A 17,047-nucleotide genomic window follows, 5' to 3' on the forward strand; every position below is an offset into this window, starting at 1 on the left:
AATCAAAAGGAAAAAACATGCATTGTGGTAGGTTCAAGACTCTTTAATACTACACAAAGGAAAAAACTACACAAATACTTGTGTTGGGTTTTCACAATATAGTGGCCAGAAAATGTGATAAAAAAAAGATGAAAATGCATTATTGTCAGCTGCACAGCTTAACAGTACTACAGATAGCAGCAATTTGCTGAACCCATACAGATTACTTATCATAATTCATTCATCAACTTTTCTTACTGGTTTGAATGTAAGGGAATTAATTGGCAACAACATAGAACCCTTTCAGTTTATACACAATTGATCAGAACAAACAGCATCATCGAGTAAATCTCCTCAGTGGGTTAATAATCTCTATATCTTCTGCAATTAATGATGAATAGAGCAAACCCTCTTCTGACACTGCTTTCCTTGTGTTTGCCATCTATTTTTTTTATTATTTATTTATCTTAATGTTGAAAGGTTACAAAAAGATTATACAACCTAGCATCGACTAGTGTCAATGGATGAACGGAACCACATAAATGAAATACATAGAGATTTTCCTTGCCCCGTTGCAAACCAGGAAGATTTCTTTTAGGTGGACACTCAGTACACAAAGTACATTGGCCTTTACATAAACCATAAAAAACAATGAAGGACTTTTGTATAGGTACAGAGGGAGGAAAAACTGCTGGTTGAGTAAATGGGGCCACCTTAGACAGCAGGTTCAGGCTGTCGTACCACTTCATCTAGTTCAGCAATGAAGTTTTTCAAGTCATCAAGGCATCGCTCACGGATCTCAATCAGGTTCTCTTTCAGTGGGTTCTGCAGGGGCTTTTCTAAGGTGGGTTCCTTGGCCACCAGCATCTTCACCACCATGCCAAACGTCTCACAGTCCTGACGATAGACCTATAAAACAGTCCAATGTCTGAAATTATAAAGCTGTAATATTGTCCAACATGTACAATGTGCACACAAATGTTATTGGCAATCCCCAATCAATGCATAACAGTGTATAATCATGTCTAGTTACTTACACCTTATCAAACAAGGTTCTTTAAAGTGTGTTAAATGTGGCACCGTAAAATGTGGTTTTCTTTTCCATTTGGCTTTCTGACCAACATAAAAACACATGCCTTGACAAGCTCAGACAACAATTTATTGATAAATCATCCTGGAGCTCACAATAAAAATAAATGAAAAGTTGCATTTAACATTACATTTTTATGCAGCAAATGTGCCGCATTACTCTAGCTGGAAACAATATACTCTGCTTGGTGCTTTACTTTTCTGGCAAATTCAGTCATGACAGTCTCAAGACCCATCTCATTGAACAGACCATGAAATCATCTTAAATCTAACCATTTCTGTTCACAAAAGACATGGGGATAGAGAGCGGTTTTGTTTTGTATTTAGGAGAACATTCTGCCTTTCCGATCTACCATCCAGACGATAGAACTAAGCCCCAAACCCAAACTCTCAGAGCTCAGTTATGTTTACTGTGGTTGGATAATCAAACACTTCTGGACATCAAAGCAATACTTCAGACCCAGGGGAGACTGCATAACCTCTGCAATTACCTTGACTCACACACAGCCCTCAGGACAAGTAACTTATAGCTGGAGATCATACATTTACATCAGGAGACTGTCACGACTAAATGATGGCACAGAGCAACACAATGCACCCAGCCAAAACGGAAAGAAACTGATGGTTAAACATCTCGCCAGTTTCCAACATGGCCCTGGCATTACATAACCATACAACAACATCTGGAAGTACTTAAAATATAACAGTAACCGAAAACTTTGGGCATAATTTAAAAAAGACAATGCGTATCTTCAGTGGTTCCTGCTACCTGCCCCCACAAGTCTGGAAAAGAAATGTGGCCACCCAACTAATTGTGCTGACTAATAATTTCTGCAGTGAGCTCATTAGCTTCTAACATAAGGGCTCTTTCCCATGGCTGAGATCCTGGTTCCAGGAATCACAGAGGCCCACACACAAAGCCCAGAGTTCTTGTGTGAGAACAGCCTCCAATAATCATTAAGTCGAATAGGTTAAATGAGAAGACTCTAATAGTCAATTAGAACATTCCAGAAGAGAATGGAGAAATTATGTAGAAAGGAAGTACTCAGAAGCCTAAGGCTGCAGGTTAAGAGACTGCAGTAAAATAGTCAATCTGTGGGACTGTTTAAATTGCATTAACACTCAGCAAATAAACCTGGTTGCTGGAGCCTTGTAGCATATGTGCTATTTTATAAAGGGGGTTGAAAATAAATGTTAATGTAAGTTACAAATTTAAATCAGTACTATATACTAGGGCTGGGCGAAATATCTAACATTATGATCATGCGCACCTAGTCAGTAAATCCGGTTCCATGATTACCACTAAATTGCCATCACCTGCTTTCAAATGGAGAGGCATTTAATAGGCGGAGCCATAGATCAATGACAAGCTACACAATATCGCATCCATTATTGAAGGCGATTCATCTTGGATAATGAACGTGATATTGCGTAGCTTGTCAGTGATCTACGGCTCTGTCTATTAAATGCCTCTCCATTTAAAAGCAGGTGATGGCGATTTAGCAGTAATCAAGGAACTGGAATTTTAGTGAGCAACAGTAAATGTTACAACATCTTTATATTCTATGATATTTAGGTCATTAAAGTCTTTTTTGTGCCCATTTTATTGTATGCCAGACATAAAATCTTAAGTCAGATATGAGTTACAGATCCTGGCCCTGAAAAAAGTCAGTACATGAGATTCCCATGAATAATTGAGAGTCCATGTGGGCGTTAACTGTATGTGTGGCATAGAATTAAATTCAAATTAGATGTGAAGAGGGGGGCAATGTCATCTGCAGAGGTGTAGTGGTAAAAAAAAGAGGTGGGTAAACTATAAATTTTGGGTGACCACATCGTGGTCACGGTAAGGTGGGCCACTGCCTACCGGTGTATGTGTATCCTGATGACATCGCTATAGGCTATCATTTGATATTACTATCAAGGGTATCACTGGTTATTCCCTCATATAGGTCACAGAGTCACTATTCAATTCATACATTAATCTAAGTTCTTGTTAAAGAGACTCAAGAAGGAATAATAAGGTTGAAATCTATAAAGTTTACTAAATGATAAAACAGAGAGAACAATTTTTTTTAAAGAGGAATAGAGAGGGAGGCTTTTATCCAGGGGTTCCAATGCAATGCACTTGTACATTATGATTAGGGATTTGGTATTATTTTCATAGTCGATTAATCTGTTGAATATTTTCTCAATTAATCGGTTAGTTGTTTGGTCTATAATATGTCAGAAAAATGTGGATCAGTGTTTCCCCAAAAGCCCAGGAATGGTCCTCAAATGTCTCGTTTTGTCCACAACTCAAAGATATTCAGTTGACTGTCACAGAGGAGAGAAGACACTAGAACATATTCACATTTAACAAGCTGGAATCAAATTTTTTTTTTTTTTACTTTTGTCTTTCATATATTTGATCAATGACACAGACTGCAATGACACAGACAGCTTCATTGCAGAAGGACATCCTTTTGGTCACGTGGTTCACATGAGATGATTGACAGCTTTACAAACTAATGATAAGGCACTGATGTCATAGCCGACGCAAATCAATAAGAAGAAAGTGATCGCTAGCTCTGTTAGCTGTTTTAGCTCTTCAGATCGCATAGATCAGTGTAAAATTAATAGAAATGTTATTCTGTAAGACGAAATATTCTACAAACATGTCATAAAATTATTATCTATTCAAACATGCGCACCATTGGACTATAGCCCTGGCGGATCGTGGATATTGTGTGTATACGAACACAAATAAACCGGAGATGAGATGAATGGCTGCTGTATGAGTGATGATTTCTATTCAATTCTATTTCTATTCTATTTGGGGAAGTCGTGGCCTAATGGTTAGAGGGTTGGACTCCCAATCGAAGGGTTGTGGGTTCTAGTCTCGGGCCGGACGGAATTGTGGGTGGGGGGAGTGCATGTACAGTTCTCTCTCCACCTTCAATACCACGACTTAGGTGCCCTTGAGCAAGGCATCGAACCCCCAACTGCTCCCCGGGCGCCGCAGCATAAATGGCTGCCCACTGCTCTGGGTGTGTGCTCACAGTGTGTGTGTGTGTGTGTTCACTGCTCTGTGTGTGTGCATTTCGGATGGGTTAAATGCAGAGCACAAATTCTGAGTGTGGGTCACCATACTTGGCTGAATGTCACTTCACTCACTCACTCAAAATAACGAACGTTATTATTATTATTATTATTATTATTATTATTAATTGCCGGATATCCATTTTAGAATCTTGATGCAGTCTGTTGCGTGTCGTTCATTTTGAACGAATCTTTAATATGACTCAGGACTACCGAGTTGTCTCAGAGAGTGATTCGTTCATTTTGTGTTGACTGCACATGCGCATTACACAACATATATAGGTTCTGAATCGACAGGTGAGGTCTGAGTCTTTTATTCTTCATGTCAGTCCCATAGAGATGGGAAGAGAAAAGATTAGTTCATTTTGCTGAATGAGATTCAAAGATCCGAGTCAGTAAAATGATCCGAACTTCCCACTACTGGCAACATCGCAAGCAATTGGTCAACACTGACCATAAAGTTGCAGCGCAATATGAAAGACTTTGTCTTTAACAACAAACAATCTAGAAACTAATAATGAACAATATGAAACTAAAACGACATAAGCTTAATTTAAAATGTCATAGGAACTGTAGGCTATTTAGAGGTGAATAAACTCAATTTAGAGGTGGATAAATGCACTTTGGAGGTGGGTAAACGCTATTTCCTCATTTTAGGAGGTGCGTAAACAGCGTTTACGTGCATTTAGCCTCCACTACATCCCTGGTCATCTGAGTACAGTAGAAAGCACTCCTCGGTACACAATAAACCACTACTAAACTCAGGAAGCAGAGATGATCTGAAGCAGAGGTTAACAGGAAGTTCTGAAAGACCGCTATTTTTTAAAGCAAATTTATTCTATTTGCAACACTTTTTCTGCTGCTTTGCAATGATCAAATTAAACATTTTACTAGTAACAGTTGTGTTTCTAATTCATATCACTATGCTGTCCTTTTATGAGATAACCTTGAACATACAAAGCCACACTGAGCTTAAATAATTCGGAACAATTCCAAGAATGCTGGGAAGCGATTTCCTAATGCATGCTCTACTTCCATAGACTTCCTGTGAACCCCACCTCTTTTACCCAATCAAACAGGAAAGCTGAACAGGACCTAGAGTGTGTGTGTGTTCTTGTTCAGCCTTTCATGTGCCATTTTTGTACTGTGGGAGGCTGATTCCTGATTCCAGGTAAAGATAGCAGAGAATTATTCAGGAAGGGCGGGAAAGACAAGGAGGGAAAAGTGGGAAAGTATCTATAAACTAATAACTTTCACAGTGGTTCAGCGAAAGTTCATTTCTAGTTGTGTAAGACCAAAGTTAGGTTCAATTATATATAAAAGCTTTGAGTATAATATTTTGCCATGTGAAATGTCAATATATTCATCTGTACGCCCAGCAATAGAGTAAACATAACATTAACTAAATAATAAGAAATGTACTGTACATACATTAGCATATAGATGCCCCCAAGCATATTGACTAAAAACCACACAGAACTAATTTACAATCCCAAATAACTGTTAAGGATGCATATTCACCTTAATATAGTATACTCTAATGCCTGTGTTCTCCAACAGGATCATAGAAAACCTAAGCATAGCGAAACATCATTTTTAGGAGTTATGGCCTTTAGGGGCAACTGTGTATTAGTCTATTATTTTATTTGATCTGACATATTCAGATCAGAAACATCAAACGCGATTAACGAACAAAGGAATCAAACATCCCTGATGGACCTCAAAAGCCTTGCTTCAGACCCAGATTAAGCCTCACCGTGGACTGCAGAACTATCACAACAAAGATGCCCTACTTACAGTACTTTAGCAGCAAGGAATTCAGTCTCGTTAGAAACACACGGGCTCATCTGTAAAATAAACGTCTTGCTGGTCAAAACAAAACAATCAAGACCCAGCTAGATTCCTCTTTGAGCTTGACTTGAACTGAACTTGTTTAAAGTATATGCTCTCTGCCAAGATGAAACATAATAATAAAAAAAAAGATGATGATCATCAGGTTGGACAGATAAAAACAAAAACAAAAAGTTTAACCATAAATGATACTCTTTGGTGTAACAATTTTGAAGAATTGCACTGGTCGGTCTTTTCCATTTAATTGGTCCCCATGTGTACGAGGCTTTCACACTGCAAAATGGATGCAAAAGCACCATAAAGAATCAAGTGACACTTTACTTCAAGGTTTCTGAAGCCATATGATAGATAGAAACAAACTAAACTTGAAGTCATTATTTACTGAATTCTTCAGTAAACTGTTAAATGTTGTGAACAGACCATTGAGTCCGTGTTGAACTCAAGAACCAGATCAGTCCAACTCATGAAGTAATGATCCAGATCAGTTTTGAGTGCAGAAAACAAAAGATTAAACATACAAGGACAATCCTTTGTCCAATCACATAAACTCATGTTTGAATCAAGATAAATGGTTTTCTTGCTTGTACGCCATCATATGGTTTCAGAAGACATGGAAACTAGCTCAAGAGTCATACAGGCCCTTTTTATGATGCCTGTTTATTATCAACTCATTGTTTTATTTAATGGAAAAGAGCAACTGCTGCATTATTCAAAATTTCTACATTTTTTTCTCACAACCCTTTAGATGTATATTAAGTGTATAGAAACCAAAAAGCATGCTGTATAGTGCATGCCAGCTAAATGTTTGTTGAAAAAAGGTAAAGTGCAGAGTGTAGAGATGGCTAGACCAGATTAAAGGAGAAGCTAAACATCTGGTGGACACTTAAACAGAAACAACACACACACTTTGTGAAATAACAGGCTTTGGCCTGAAAGGCATCCAAACACTGTCACTGAAATATGTGCATTCAGGGCAAATCAAAACACACTCTGACTTCTATTTCAAAAGAAGTGCAGAAAAAAAAAAAAATCCTGAACAAATTACAAAAATGTAGATCTGTCAGTCATTTATGCAGGAAAGGATGCTTAAGTGATCGAGAATACAAAGAGCTATTCAAACCCTTAAACTGATTCAAGGGACTTCCTGTTAAGGAAAGCTTAGCCATACATAAAATCAGATTTGTTTTCGATATGTAAATAAGCCAAATAAAGCTCATGATTGGGACAAATCTGACATTTAAAACTGTGCAAGTCCAGCAGCTATTGAGCCAAAGGCTTGTTCTCATTAGCCGCATTTCCATTGTCAGGCCAGTGCGGGCCAGGGCTTAAAACAGGCCGGTCGGGACTAGGAGCCTCGGACCAGTAGCACCGAGGCCAGAATAGCGCAGGGTTTCCACATTCAGGCCTGAAGCTCTGGTGCATGTCACTAAAACACGCCCTTTACACGCCTCTCAGGAACAATGTCACGTGACCCCATCATTTCACCAACAAAGAGAAGTTATCAGAAAACTAAGAAATAAGTCACTGGAACTAGAGCGATCAAAAAACAAACATGATAAAAGCGGGCGTTTGTTTGCATGCTTTGTTAAATATTCAAATTCAAAAGCATTGATGTTTTACTATAGAATAAGTGATACATTGATCATAATGAATTAATTTATCAGAATAAATGTATTTATATTTTATTGATTTATTTTTAACGCTTAAGCGTTATGAAAATAGCCTGCTTATTCAGTCAAGTCTGTTTCTGTTTATTTGTAGCCACAGTAGCTATCCTTTATATGTCACATTTAGAATGAATGATAATATCTCTATTTTTATGAAAGCTCCCGAACAAAAAAAAAAAATATATATTTTTATGATAGGCTAGTGGAGCTAAACTCTCGAGACGAGACTTATGACCAATAATATAAGGTACTAAATAAATACACGATTGTGATGGAGAAAAAGAAGCTAATGTCTGATTTCTTTAAATGGTCACATTTACCATGTTTACTATGGTAATGTTAATGCCTAGCGTGCATAGTCTTTTACATCTCTTATAAATATTTCTGACCTTGTATGGTGATAATCCACATCCGATCAAATTATTTCAAACACACGCTGCTGACTGAAAGTGAGTTTTGAGCTCAACTTATTTAAAAAAGTTTTTAATGCTGGTGTTAAAGCTGTTAGCTTTCTGAAATGATCCGCATCGCTGAGCTCAGAGAAACTCCGCCTTTGCTCATAACCAATCTAGACCCAGCTGGCCCGCTTTGGCCCAAGGTTTTCGTCGGTTTTCCGTTGGCCCCAAGGAAGCCCCGATGAGGCACGATCAAGCCCCAGAAGTGACAGTGGAAATGCGACTGGCCCTGGCACGCCCTAGCACGCCCACTTTAAGCTCGACAGTGGAAACGCGGCTAGAAGGAGGGCTGGCTCACCAATCCTGTGAAAGATCCCATCAAATGAAAGATCCCATCTTTCATTTAATAGGGCCAGTAAACAAGAGGAGGAGAGAGCAGTAACTTTATTATGATCGTTCTGAACTTACAGAACGATCAGAAAGGTACAGAAAGCTGAGACAGTGGGTCTTTTACCTTTGTATCTCCTTAGTAAATGTGATGGATAAAAAGTGGAAGTACTCAGAAGTACCCAAATCCTCTTTTAAATTATGTTGTTGAACATAATACATGCTGTACTGTAATCTTCAATGCTTTAAATAACCTAAAAGGTAAATAGTTAAACTCTTTCTCCTTAGTAAATGTGATGGATAAAAAGGAAGGAAAAAGAAAAAAGTGGAAGTACTCAGAACAGAAGTACCCAAAATGCTCTTTTAAATTATGTTGTTGAACATAATAAATGCTGTACTGTACTCTTTCAATGCTTTAAATAACCTAAAATGTAAATAGTTAAACTCTTCTGACAACCCTATTAATAATATACAGCATCATGAAAAGGAGCCATTAAAACAAGTATGTGGCCATTAAAAAACTGGCAAGACACTTTCCTAACTAATTTAGACACTCTCAGAACTATGGAAGAAGAAAAGCTCCAAAGGGATTTTTGGCGTTTCTCAAACCTTCTCAATTTCCCGAGCCTTGGCAGCAATAGCTTGAGCTCGTCGCTCTTGAAAGTCGTCCATGACAGAGGAAGCTTCATCTACGATGGGTGGAACTTCATCTGTGGGCCCCTCCACCATTGTCATGTCCTCCTGCAGTACACAGGACAAGGCACTTTTAAAGGCTAGATTAATACAGAAACATGTTCAGAGTAAAACACCCCAACAGATGCAGGAAATCAACATTAGGGAATTCTGATTTCTCTAAAAAAGAAAAGAGGAAAAGTTCTCCAAACGCAGAACAATGACAGAATGGATACAAGTCCAAAAAAAAGTTGACACGTTGGCTCTGTCTATTTAGATCTACGACTTGGACCTAATTGGATACGTTTTGTCTCAAAAGAAAATTATATATTACGGTCCAACACTAATTAAACAAAATCAAAATAATATCAATCATTTGATCTAAGTGGAGACAGAAATATATTTAAGACAAGAACTGCAAAGGCATTACAAACAAATATGAGCCCACCACAGCAAAATCATCTGTTCTTTGTTCTTCAAACAATGAATCCCCAAAACAAGTGTGTTTGTTGAACTTAAGAGACCGCCTATCAAGCTGAGTTTACACTGGCAAAGCCTTTTCATCTAAGGCACAAGGTTATGGCTTATGCCCCAAGAACAGAGCTGTGGAAGAAGATCAAAGGCTGAAGGACTGAGACATCCACCAACCAGAAACAACTTTCATCTGTACATGGTTCAGAGGTGAATCTAAGTGATCAAACAAAAGAAACCCACAGAGGTTCTTTAACAAGGCATTTCATGTTGTGTTGGCTTGAAACTGAAGCTCGATTCAAGCATTCTTGAATCAAAACACTGATTGAGTACTGGGACAAAACAAAAAAACAAAGTTGAATTATTTTACAAATTACTTTTATATGTAATGGCATATGTTTGGGTGCAACCTCAAACTTCATTTTCATCAGAATGTGTTTTTCCCTTTCCTCCACTCAATATGGGTCACCCTCCTTAAATATCAGTTTATTTATTAAAAAATGTATATATTCAGAATAACTTTATATGTACTATAAATGGTGATATTTTATAAGAAAACCACTAATATACAAATAATATTTTATAATTTGTAATAGATATATTTTATTATATATTAAAAAGGTTTTTAATATATAAAAAAAAAATGATTTTTGAAATATTTTGAACATCACACATTTACAATACAGTTTTATTTTTCTGATGTTGCTAAGTATTTATTCTACCAACTTAAATTTTAAAAGTTATCAAAAATCCTGAACAATTTCTTTACAATTTGGGTGATAGACCTGAAATATTACATTTTGTGACACTTATAAAGAACACACATTTACCTATTATTAAATAGTAAGAAAATAAAATAAATATATATATATATATAGAAAACTATTAGCATTAGAAAAAATAAATTAGCATTTCTCAAGCTTTTTAAGTAAGGAAAGCCAATGTCTTGGGAATCAGCGAAAGAACTAGTTTGCATAACAAATAAAAGAATATTCACAGAGGAGAGTAAAATGTAATTATTTTTAATTATAATTTTTCTTTCTTTTCTTTTCGTTTATTTAAAAATCAGCAAAGAAAATTTTGATTTGATTTTTCTCAGATTTGGTTCACCTAAGCACAAACAAAGAAAAAAAAAAAGAGAGTACATGAGAGAAACAGTTAAACCAAATTATTTTAGGCTCTCAGTGCTCCCAAGAGTATGTCCAGAGTGCTCTGAGCCTCTGATAAGATGTTGTGATAAAGCCGAGAGTTGAGCTAATGGATTTCTCCCTCTTTTTTTAGTCGTGCTGCGGCCTGGGTGGCCCAATGATGTCCATGAGTCTCCTTCAGCGACCCGCCGCCTTTTGTGTCAGTACCGTGCCAAATAGTAACCTTTAAACCCCACCATATGGGAGAGAGGAAATCGCAAGCAAACAGCGTTTCAAAAAGAAGGAAAAAATCTCCAGTTTTTTCATCATCAGCTGAAATTGCTGGCATGTCACACTTATTATTATTTTAGCAGATGAAAGGGAGTGTTCTGGTAAGCACATCTGTTTGGGAGCTGTGTGTGTGTGCGACTCACCTTAGTGGCTGATACGGAGCTATGGGGCGAACCGTCTCGTGATGCACTCACGGAGGGGCCGGGGGGCCTTTCCCTGTCTGTAGAAGATGAAAGACTGGGATCAGAACATAAGAAACAAAGCATCTGTTGTAGGATGTAAGCCAACAATACAGCTATAGTTTGGACATGGATCAACATCCCCCAGAAAGCCACGGAATATGGCCTTGCTTGACTCATTTGCTGCCATAAACGTTTTCACATGCTTGAACGGATCCTGCTCGTTTTCCGAACATCCAGCTGGCGTGCAGAACCAGGTGGTTCCCTCGCTGCCGATCAGGACTCTTCCCTGCAGGCAAACCGCAGCCAGGTGCCTGCAGTGTCACCCCGTGACCCTCTCCGTGTGAGCTGTGTGCTCAACACCTACGGATTCGTCGGCAAGAGATCAAGGAATGCTCGCTAAATTGATTTGGAGCGGAGAGAAGCCTATGACCAGAAGTTCTGTTTAGATTTACACAGATATAAGATTCCAATCTAAATCTCCTTGCGACGTATGCATGCACATCAAACGTCTGGCAAAGAAAAGCAAAAAGGGAACGGATGAAAGCTAGAGAAAAAGGAAAGGTTTAGCAATCAGACACACTCCTGTGGACTTTTTACGAACCCTGGCCAAAGGAAGTGCTAGGATAGCAGACAAACAAAATGAGGCTCTACGAAGGTGCGATTAGCAACGCTTTCTCTCAAGTTACCGTGACTGCGGGCTGACCTTTAACTTATAAAGCAAAGTGAAACAAAATCTCCTTGCGTCTGAGCAATAAACTTTATATTCACAAAAAATGGTACCCAGGTGACTGAATACCTAGGTACAATACCATTCAAATGTTTGGCCAGTTTATTTATTTATTTTTGTTAATACTTTTAACCAGCAAGGATGCATTCAATTAATCAAACAAGAAAGTAAACGGTTGCTATTTTAAATAAATATCGCTCTTTTTAACTCTATATTCAAATAATCAGTGTATCATTTTAAACAAAAACATTGAACTGTTTTCAATGTTGATAATATTAAGAAAAGTTTCTTGAGCACAAACAGAGCATATTAGAATGATTTCTGATAGATCATGTGTTAATTAAGACTGGAGTAACAGCTGCTGAAAATTCAGCTTTACCATCACAGGAATAAATTACATTTTCAAATAAGATAAAACATTTATTTTATACAGTAAATATATTACACAATATTACTTCTTTACTGCATTTTTCATCAAATAAATGCAGCCTTGTTAATTTTACCAACCCCAAACTTTTTAACAGTAATATTATGTGCATGAAATTGAATTTTTTCTTTGGAAAGTAGCCATCTTTATTTATTTATTTGCAAAGGAGCCATCTCATTATTGGAAAAATATAGTCAACCAATCATAATTGCAAAATAAACCATATCAGGATGATACAAGACCACACTGTTGTGTTTATTTATTTCCAGTGATATGTCCGCCTGTACGTTATCCAGTAAAAAGATGAACATTTATATTATTTAATTTTTCTCCATATGTTCCAACAAGCTATGTTAAATTGTTTAGCAAAAAAAACATTTTGTTAGACTAAATGACCATTTTTTCAAAATTGAATTCATGCAGGCTTACTCGTTTATAATCAATATGACCGAATAATCGACAATGTTTTACTCACCCGGTCCCCTGCCTGGCCCGAACGGCTCCTCAAATCCTGAAACGCAGGAAAAAAAAAAAAGTGTATATCATCAAAAACAGTAAACAAACTGTATTTTTTAGTGAACAATAATTCAGGTGTTTTTGATGCATTTCTTTGATCAGTATTAGAGATCAGATCACATGATCCCATGCAAGCCTGCTACATCTTTTCACAGCTGCATAATTTTGGGAGGCTCACTTGGGGTACGTCAACCCAAACACGTGCATCCAATATTGGCTGCTCGAAGCGTCACTCTGGAACTTATTACTGAGGATTTCATTATAGTAACAGAGAACAGCGAAACAAACACAGATGGGAGTCTTTATTAGGACAGGCTTTGAGTGACATCATCTGTGACCGGAGGTCTGCGGTGGACGCTTCGGTATAGTCATGTACAAGCCTGTCTGTTTTCAAACACGATAACTCACATCAAACCTGTCTGGGAAGCATTTAGGACGTTTATCTATGAGAAATAAAGCATCCAGGGAAGGTCTTTCCACTCTGCAGCTGGGCGAATTAAAATGTGCTTGCGTGCAAATTAGTCATGAAAGCCCTTAAATCAATCAACAGGCTTTTAAATGTTTCAAATACTAGTCCACGTCAGGTCAAAGACTACACTTCAAGCTGTGCACTGACCCTTTGTACCATCTAGAGTCTGTGTGTGTGGGAGATCCAGCCAATGAGATTTCTCCAAGTGAAATGCAGAGAGGTTTGGCAGACTGTCTATACCTGCGAACACCACTGGCATTAAACAATGTTCAGTTGAGGTTGAAAGTTTGAGGTCATAAATGCCTCAATATTTGTGTCTAAGTATATACACTTCCATTCTAAACCCAAAAACTTGAACAGTAGTGGAAATAACTCAAAACCAAAGAAATACTAAGTAGTGATTGAACAGGCATTTTGACTGAAGATTTTTCATACTTTTCCCCTGCTGAGGAGGGAAAGGATGCACTTTGCCCCGCTCTGGTGAGTAGCTGCGGCTGCTTATGCTGGACCCCGACCGACTGTGAGGGGAAGGGGGGACGTCCCGCCGAGCTGGAGAACGCTCACGTACTGGAGGGAACGGCGCCTTTCTTCTCAAGCTGTCCCGCTCCTCCCTGTGAGAGAGATGAGCACAGATACGCAAAGCTTTCTTGAGTATCTCTTCCCTAGTTGAATAGCATGAGGCACTTTACTTTTAAAGTATGTGAATACAAACCCCCGGTCCAGGTTCATTATGGCCTGTATGAGGGTGTCGTCTCCTGCATCAGGGGCTATTGCAGGCAGAGACCTGGGTGGAGGAGGGTGAGCACCCAGGACTCGAGCATTCGGAGGAGGACCTGCACGACTGCTCGGTCTGAAGCAGGAAAAGAAAAATAAGCCATGGATTGGAAATATTAAGCGTACTTTTTTTTTCTCATGAAACTTTTTTTTTAAAAACACACTAAACCAAAATAATAATAATACTAATGATAAATAAATGAAGTACAAATCTATTCCAGCTTTGCAATCACAGTATAAATTACATGTTAAAAAAATAACCGTAGGCATCTTTAAACATACTAAAAAAAATAAAAAAAAAAAAAAAAAAAAATAAACAGTAAAAAAAAAAAAAAAAAAAATACAAAAAATAAATAAAATAAAAACAGTTCAGCTGACAAATATTTGCATTCACATTATGGATAAGAACTATTCAGCATACCTTTTTTTCTCATTAAACATTTTTTAACAAAAAATAAATAAATAAAAATCACAGGTAAACAATAAATTTGAAAATATATTAAAACACAAAAGAGAACTTTTAAAAAATATATACTAGACCAAAATTTACAAAATTAAGCAAACCATTAGCAAACTTAGGAAAAGATTACCAAAAATGAAAACCAAAAATCAAAAAGCAAAATAAGTAAAACGTGTGGTTTAAATGGTTGTCCACTGTCCTCTGACAGGTTGAGGGGGGGTTAAAGGGGGGACAATCTGTTAATCTTAAAACGCTTGTTTATATGAACCGTGCTCTGTAGGGTCAGATTCTGAGTGTATTGAGATGAAGGGTCAAGGAAGAGGAGACAAGAGATTTCTCCGGGCTCAGGACTGTGACTGTCGCTTCAATTATTCCTCTTTTTTTATATGTATCACACACATATTTCCATAACACATATGACTGACTAATGGAAGACAAAAGATTATATTTTGAAGGATGTTTTAATTGTTTTTGTCCATATCCAAACCACATCAGACCAATTTATGAACACACATACAAAAAAAACTTTTGCATTTTCATTTTTGGATGAAGCATCCCTTGTTGTGTTAAAAGACTTGTATTGGTTAATAAATATTCAGAAAAGGAGGGACAGAATATATTCTGCCACGCTGGTCCTGATGACACAGATTTAAGATTCTCTTAAACTAGTTTACACACTGGGCTCATTCATTTAAGACTGTACCTATTTGTGCAAGGACCAAGCCAGAGGCTTCACATCCTGCTTGTAAAAAGCAACTCAATATAAACTGCACAAAGAAAAGGGCAAAATGAGGCTTGTAAAAAGTTGCAGAGCTGCCTGACAGAGCAGCATCACAGTTCTGCCGAGTCTGCCCGCAACCCAAGACATTCATTAACACACATCTGTTCTAGCAGCAGTAAAACCCCCTTCAGTTTACTCTGCTCCCCCTCGACTCGCTTTCCCTGCCAGGGCCCTCCGGTCGGTCTCACAGGCTGATTACGTGCCACTTATACGGCCTGCCGCACAGGCGAGAGGGAGGACGTAAAAGAATCACAGGCACCTGGTCCGGGTGACCCTGGCCTGAACCCCAGCCAGGTTCCCCTCTCACAAACACACACGACAATGTGTCCGCACACAGTGTCCTCACAAAACTTTAATGACCCTCGCATCTGTTTGATGTGCAGGTGACCCTGTCTGCCCTGGACTAACAGAGCAAATTACCACATGTCTGTCTTTACTGCCAATATGAAACTAGAATATTACCCCACGCCAAAAAAAAGGGTAACTTCTCACTACCAATCACGACAGATTAAAGCACTGAGAAGGTCATAACAGGTACTTTTAAGCATGTTTGACAAGCACGATTATTCGAATTAGAGAGAAAATGCTTTATAAAACCATATAAAGGACATTCTTCAAAACTGAATCTTGGCAATGTCTGATTTTAATAAGATGAGAGAGACTTAGATGAGTATGACTCCCTAATATCTAATTATAAAAGCGCCACCAAATGGTAAGAATGGACCCAAATCTACTTTTCTCAAACAGTTATTTAGCTTTAACCACAAGGTGGCGCTAGAGTCACCAAGTGTAGTTTTACAGTCACCATTTTTGATTTCTGAAAGCAGTAGGCATAGCTTAACTAAAAAGACAGCCCTACCCACACACTTTGGAATAAATTTATATAAACGGTCTCATTTTGAAGAAAACAACCTAAAGTAAAAGCTGATATAGGATTTTAGGCTAGTATGCAAGCACAGATGTAGTTATCAGCGCAGAAATATGATGCATAAGTTTGCTTGTTCACAGGATTCATTTAAGTTTTCGTGATTCTTCTGAAAAAATATTTGTTGTTATGTCACTGTAATGCATAAGATCTGTGAAATAAACTGTAACATTCCTGAGAGTGAGAGCTTTCATTTAATGTGTGACTTGTCTATGTTTGGTGAGTTTGTGTGCTATAAATATGAAATATGAACATTATTCGTCTGATTTTCTCAAGGGGGGTGGTTGCGGAAGAACGAATTTAGACCTTATTATTTTCTTTTATGTAAAATTAATGCAAATATCTTGGGACTTGCAAGAAAGCAGAGGTTCTACGCTTTCAAAAAATATCATATATGTCTAGTTTTGTGCTTCACAGTTTTTAGATTTTTTAAAAAAAAATAATATGACCCCCCCTACCCCCCGCTGACCCCCTACTGGTTTGGCCAGAGCTGAAGAGAAAACAATGATGTCACCATTTAAACAAGTTTTCAATGCTTCTTAATAGGGGTGTACCAACACAAAGTTAATTTGGCTGCACTCCATTTCTGCTGCAAACTGTTGCATTTAATTACCAGAGAGACTGATTAAGAGATACGGAAAACCACTGGGAAGCTCACTGTGCTCCTCCATTTGGCAGAGTGACTGTCTGTAGGTATTTCCATGGGAGCTGAACCACAAAAACCAACCAGAGAATGTAGGACAACTCAGAGTTTGATTTATGCGCCTTATTAACAA

The 17,047-nt window shown here is 37.8% G+C and overlaps 1 protein-coding gene across 2 annotated transcripts in view; it reads right to left on the reverse strand.

Annotated features, from left to right (window-relative positions):
* Positions 1-28: 28 nt before the first annotated feature.
* pphln1 (periphilin 1) overlaps positions 29-17,047 on the reverse strand; it is a 22,435-nt gene continuing 5,416 nt past the window's right edge. For both annotated transcript variants that reach the window (XM_052554118.1, XM_052554117.1), the window contains exons 6-11: positions 14,044-14,181; positions 13,767-13,942; positions 12,822-12,857; positions 11,154-11,230; positions 9,059-9,190; positions 29-888 (exon numbers count right to left, since the gene is read on the reverse strand). In XM_052554118.1, the coding sequence (XP_052410078.1) occupies positions 694-888; positions 9,059-9,190; positions 11,154-11,230; positions 12,822-12,857; positions 13,767-13,942; positions 14,044-14,181 (754 nt within the window). In that variant the 3' untranslated portion in view covers positions 29-693. The remainder of the gene's footprint in view (positions 889-9,058; positions 9,191-11,153; positions 11,231-12,821; positions 12,858-13,766; positions 13,943-14,043; positions 14,182-17,047) is intronic.

This window comes from Carassius gibelio, chromosome B4 (assembly GCF_023724105.1).
Source record: "Carassius gibelio isolate Cgi1373 ecotype wild population from Czech Republic chromosome B4, carGib1.2-hapl.c, whole genome shotgun sequence".
Classification (NCBI taxonomy): Eukaryota; Metazoa; Chordata; class Actinopteri; order Cypriniformes; family Cyprinidae; genus Carassius; species Carassius gibelio.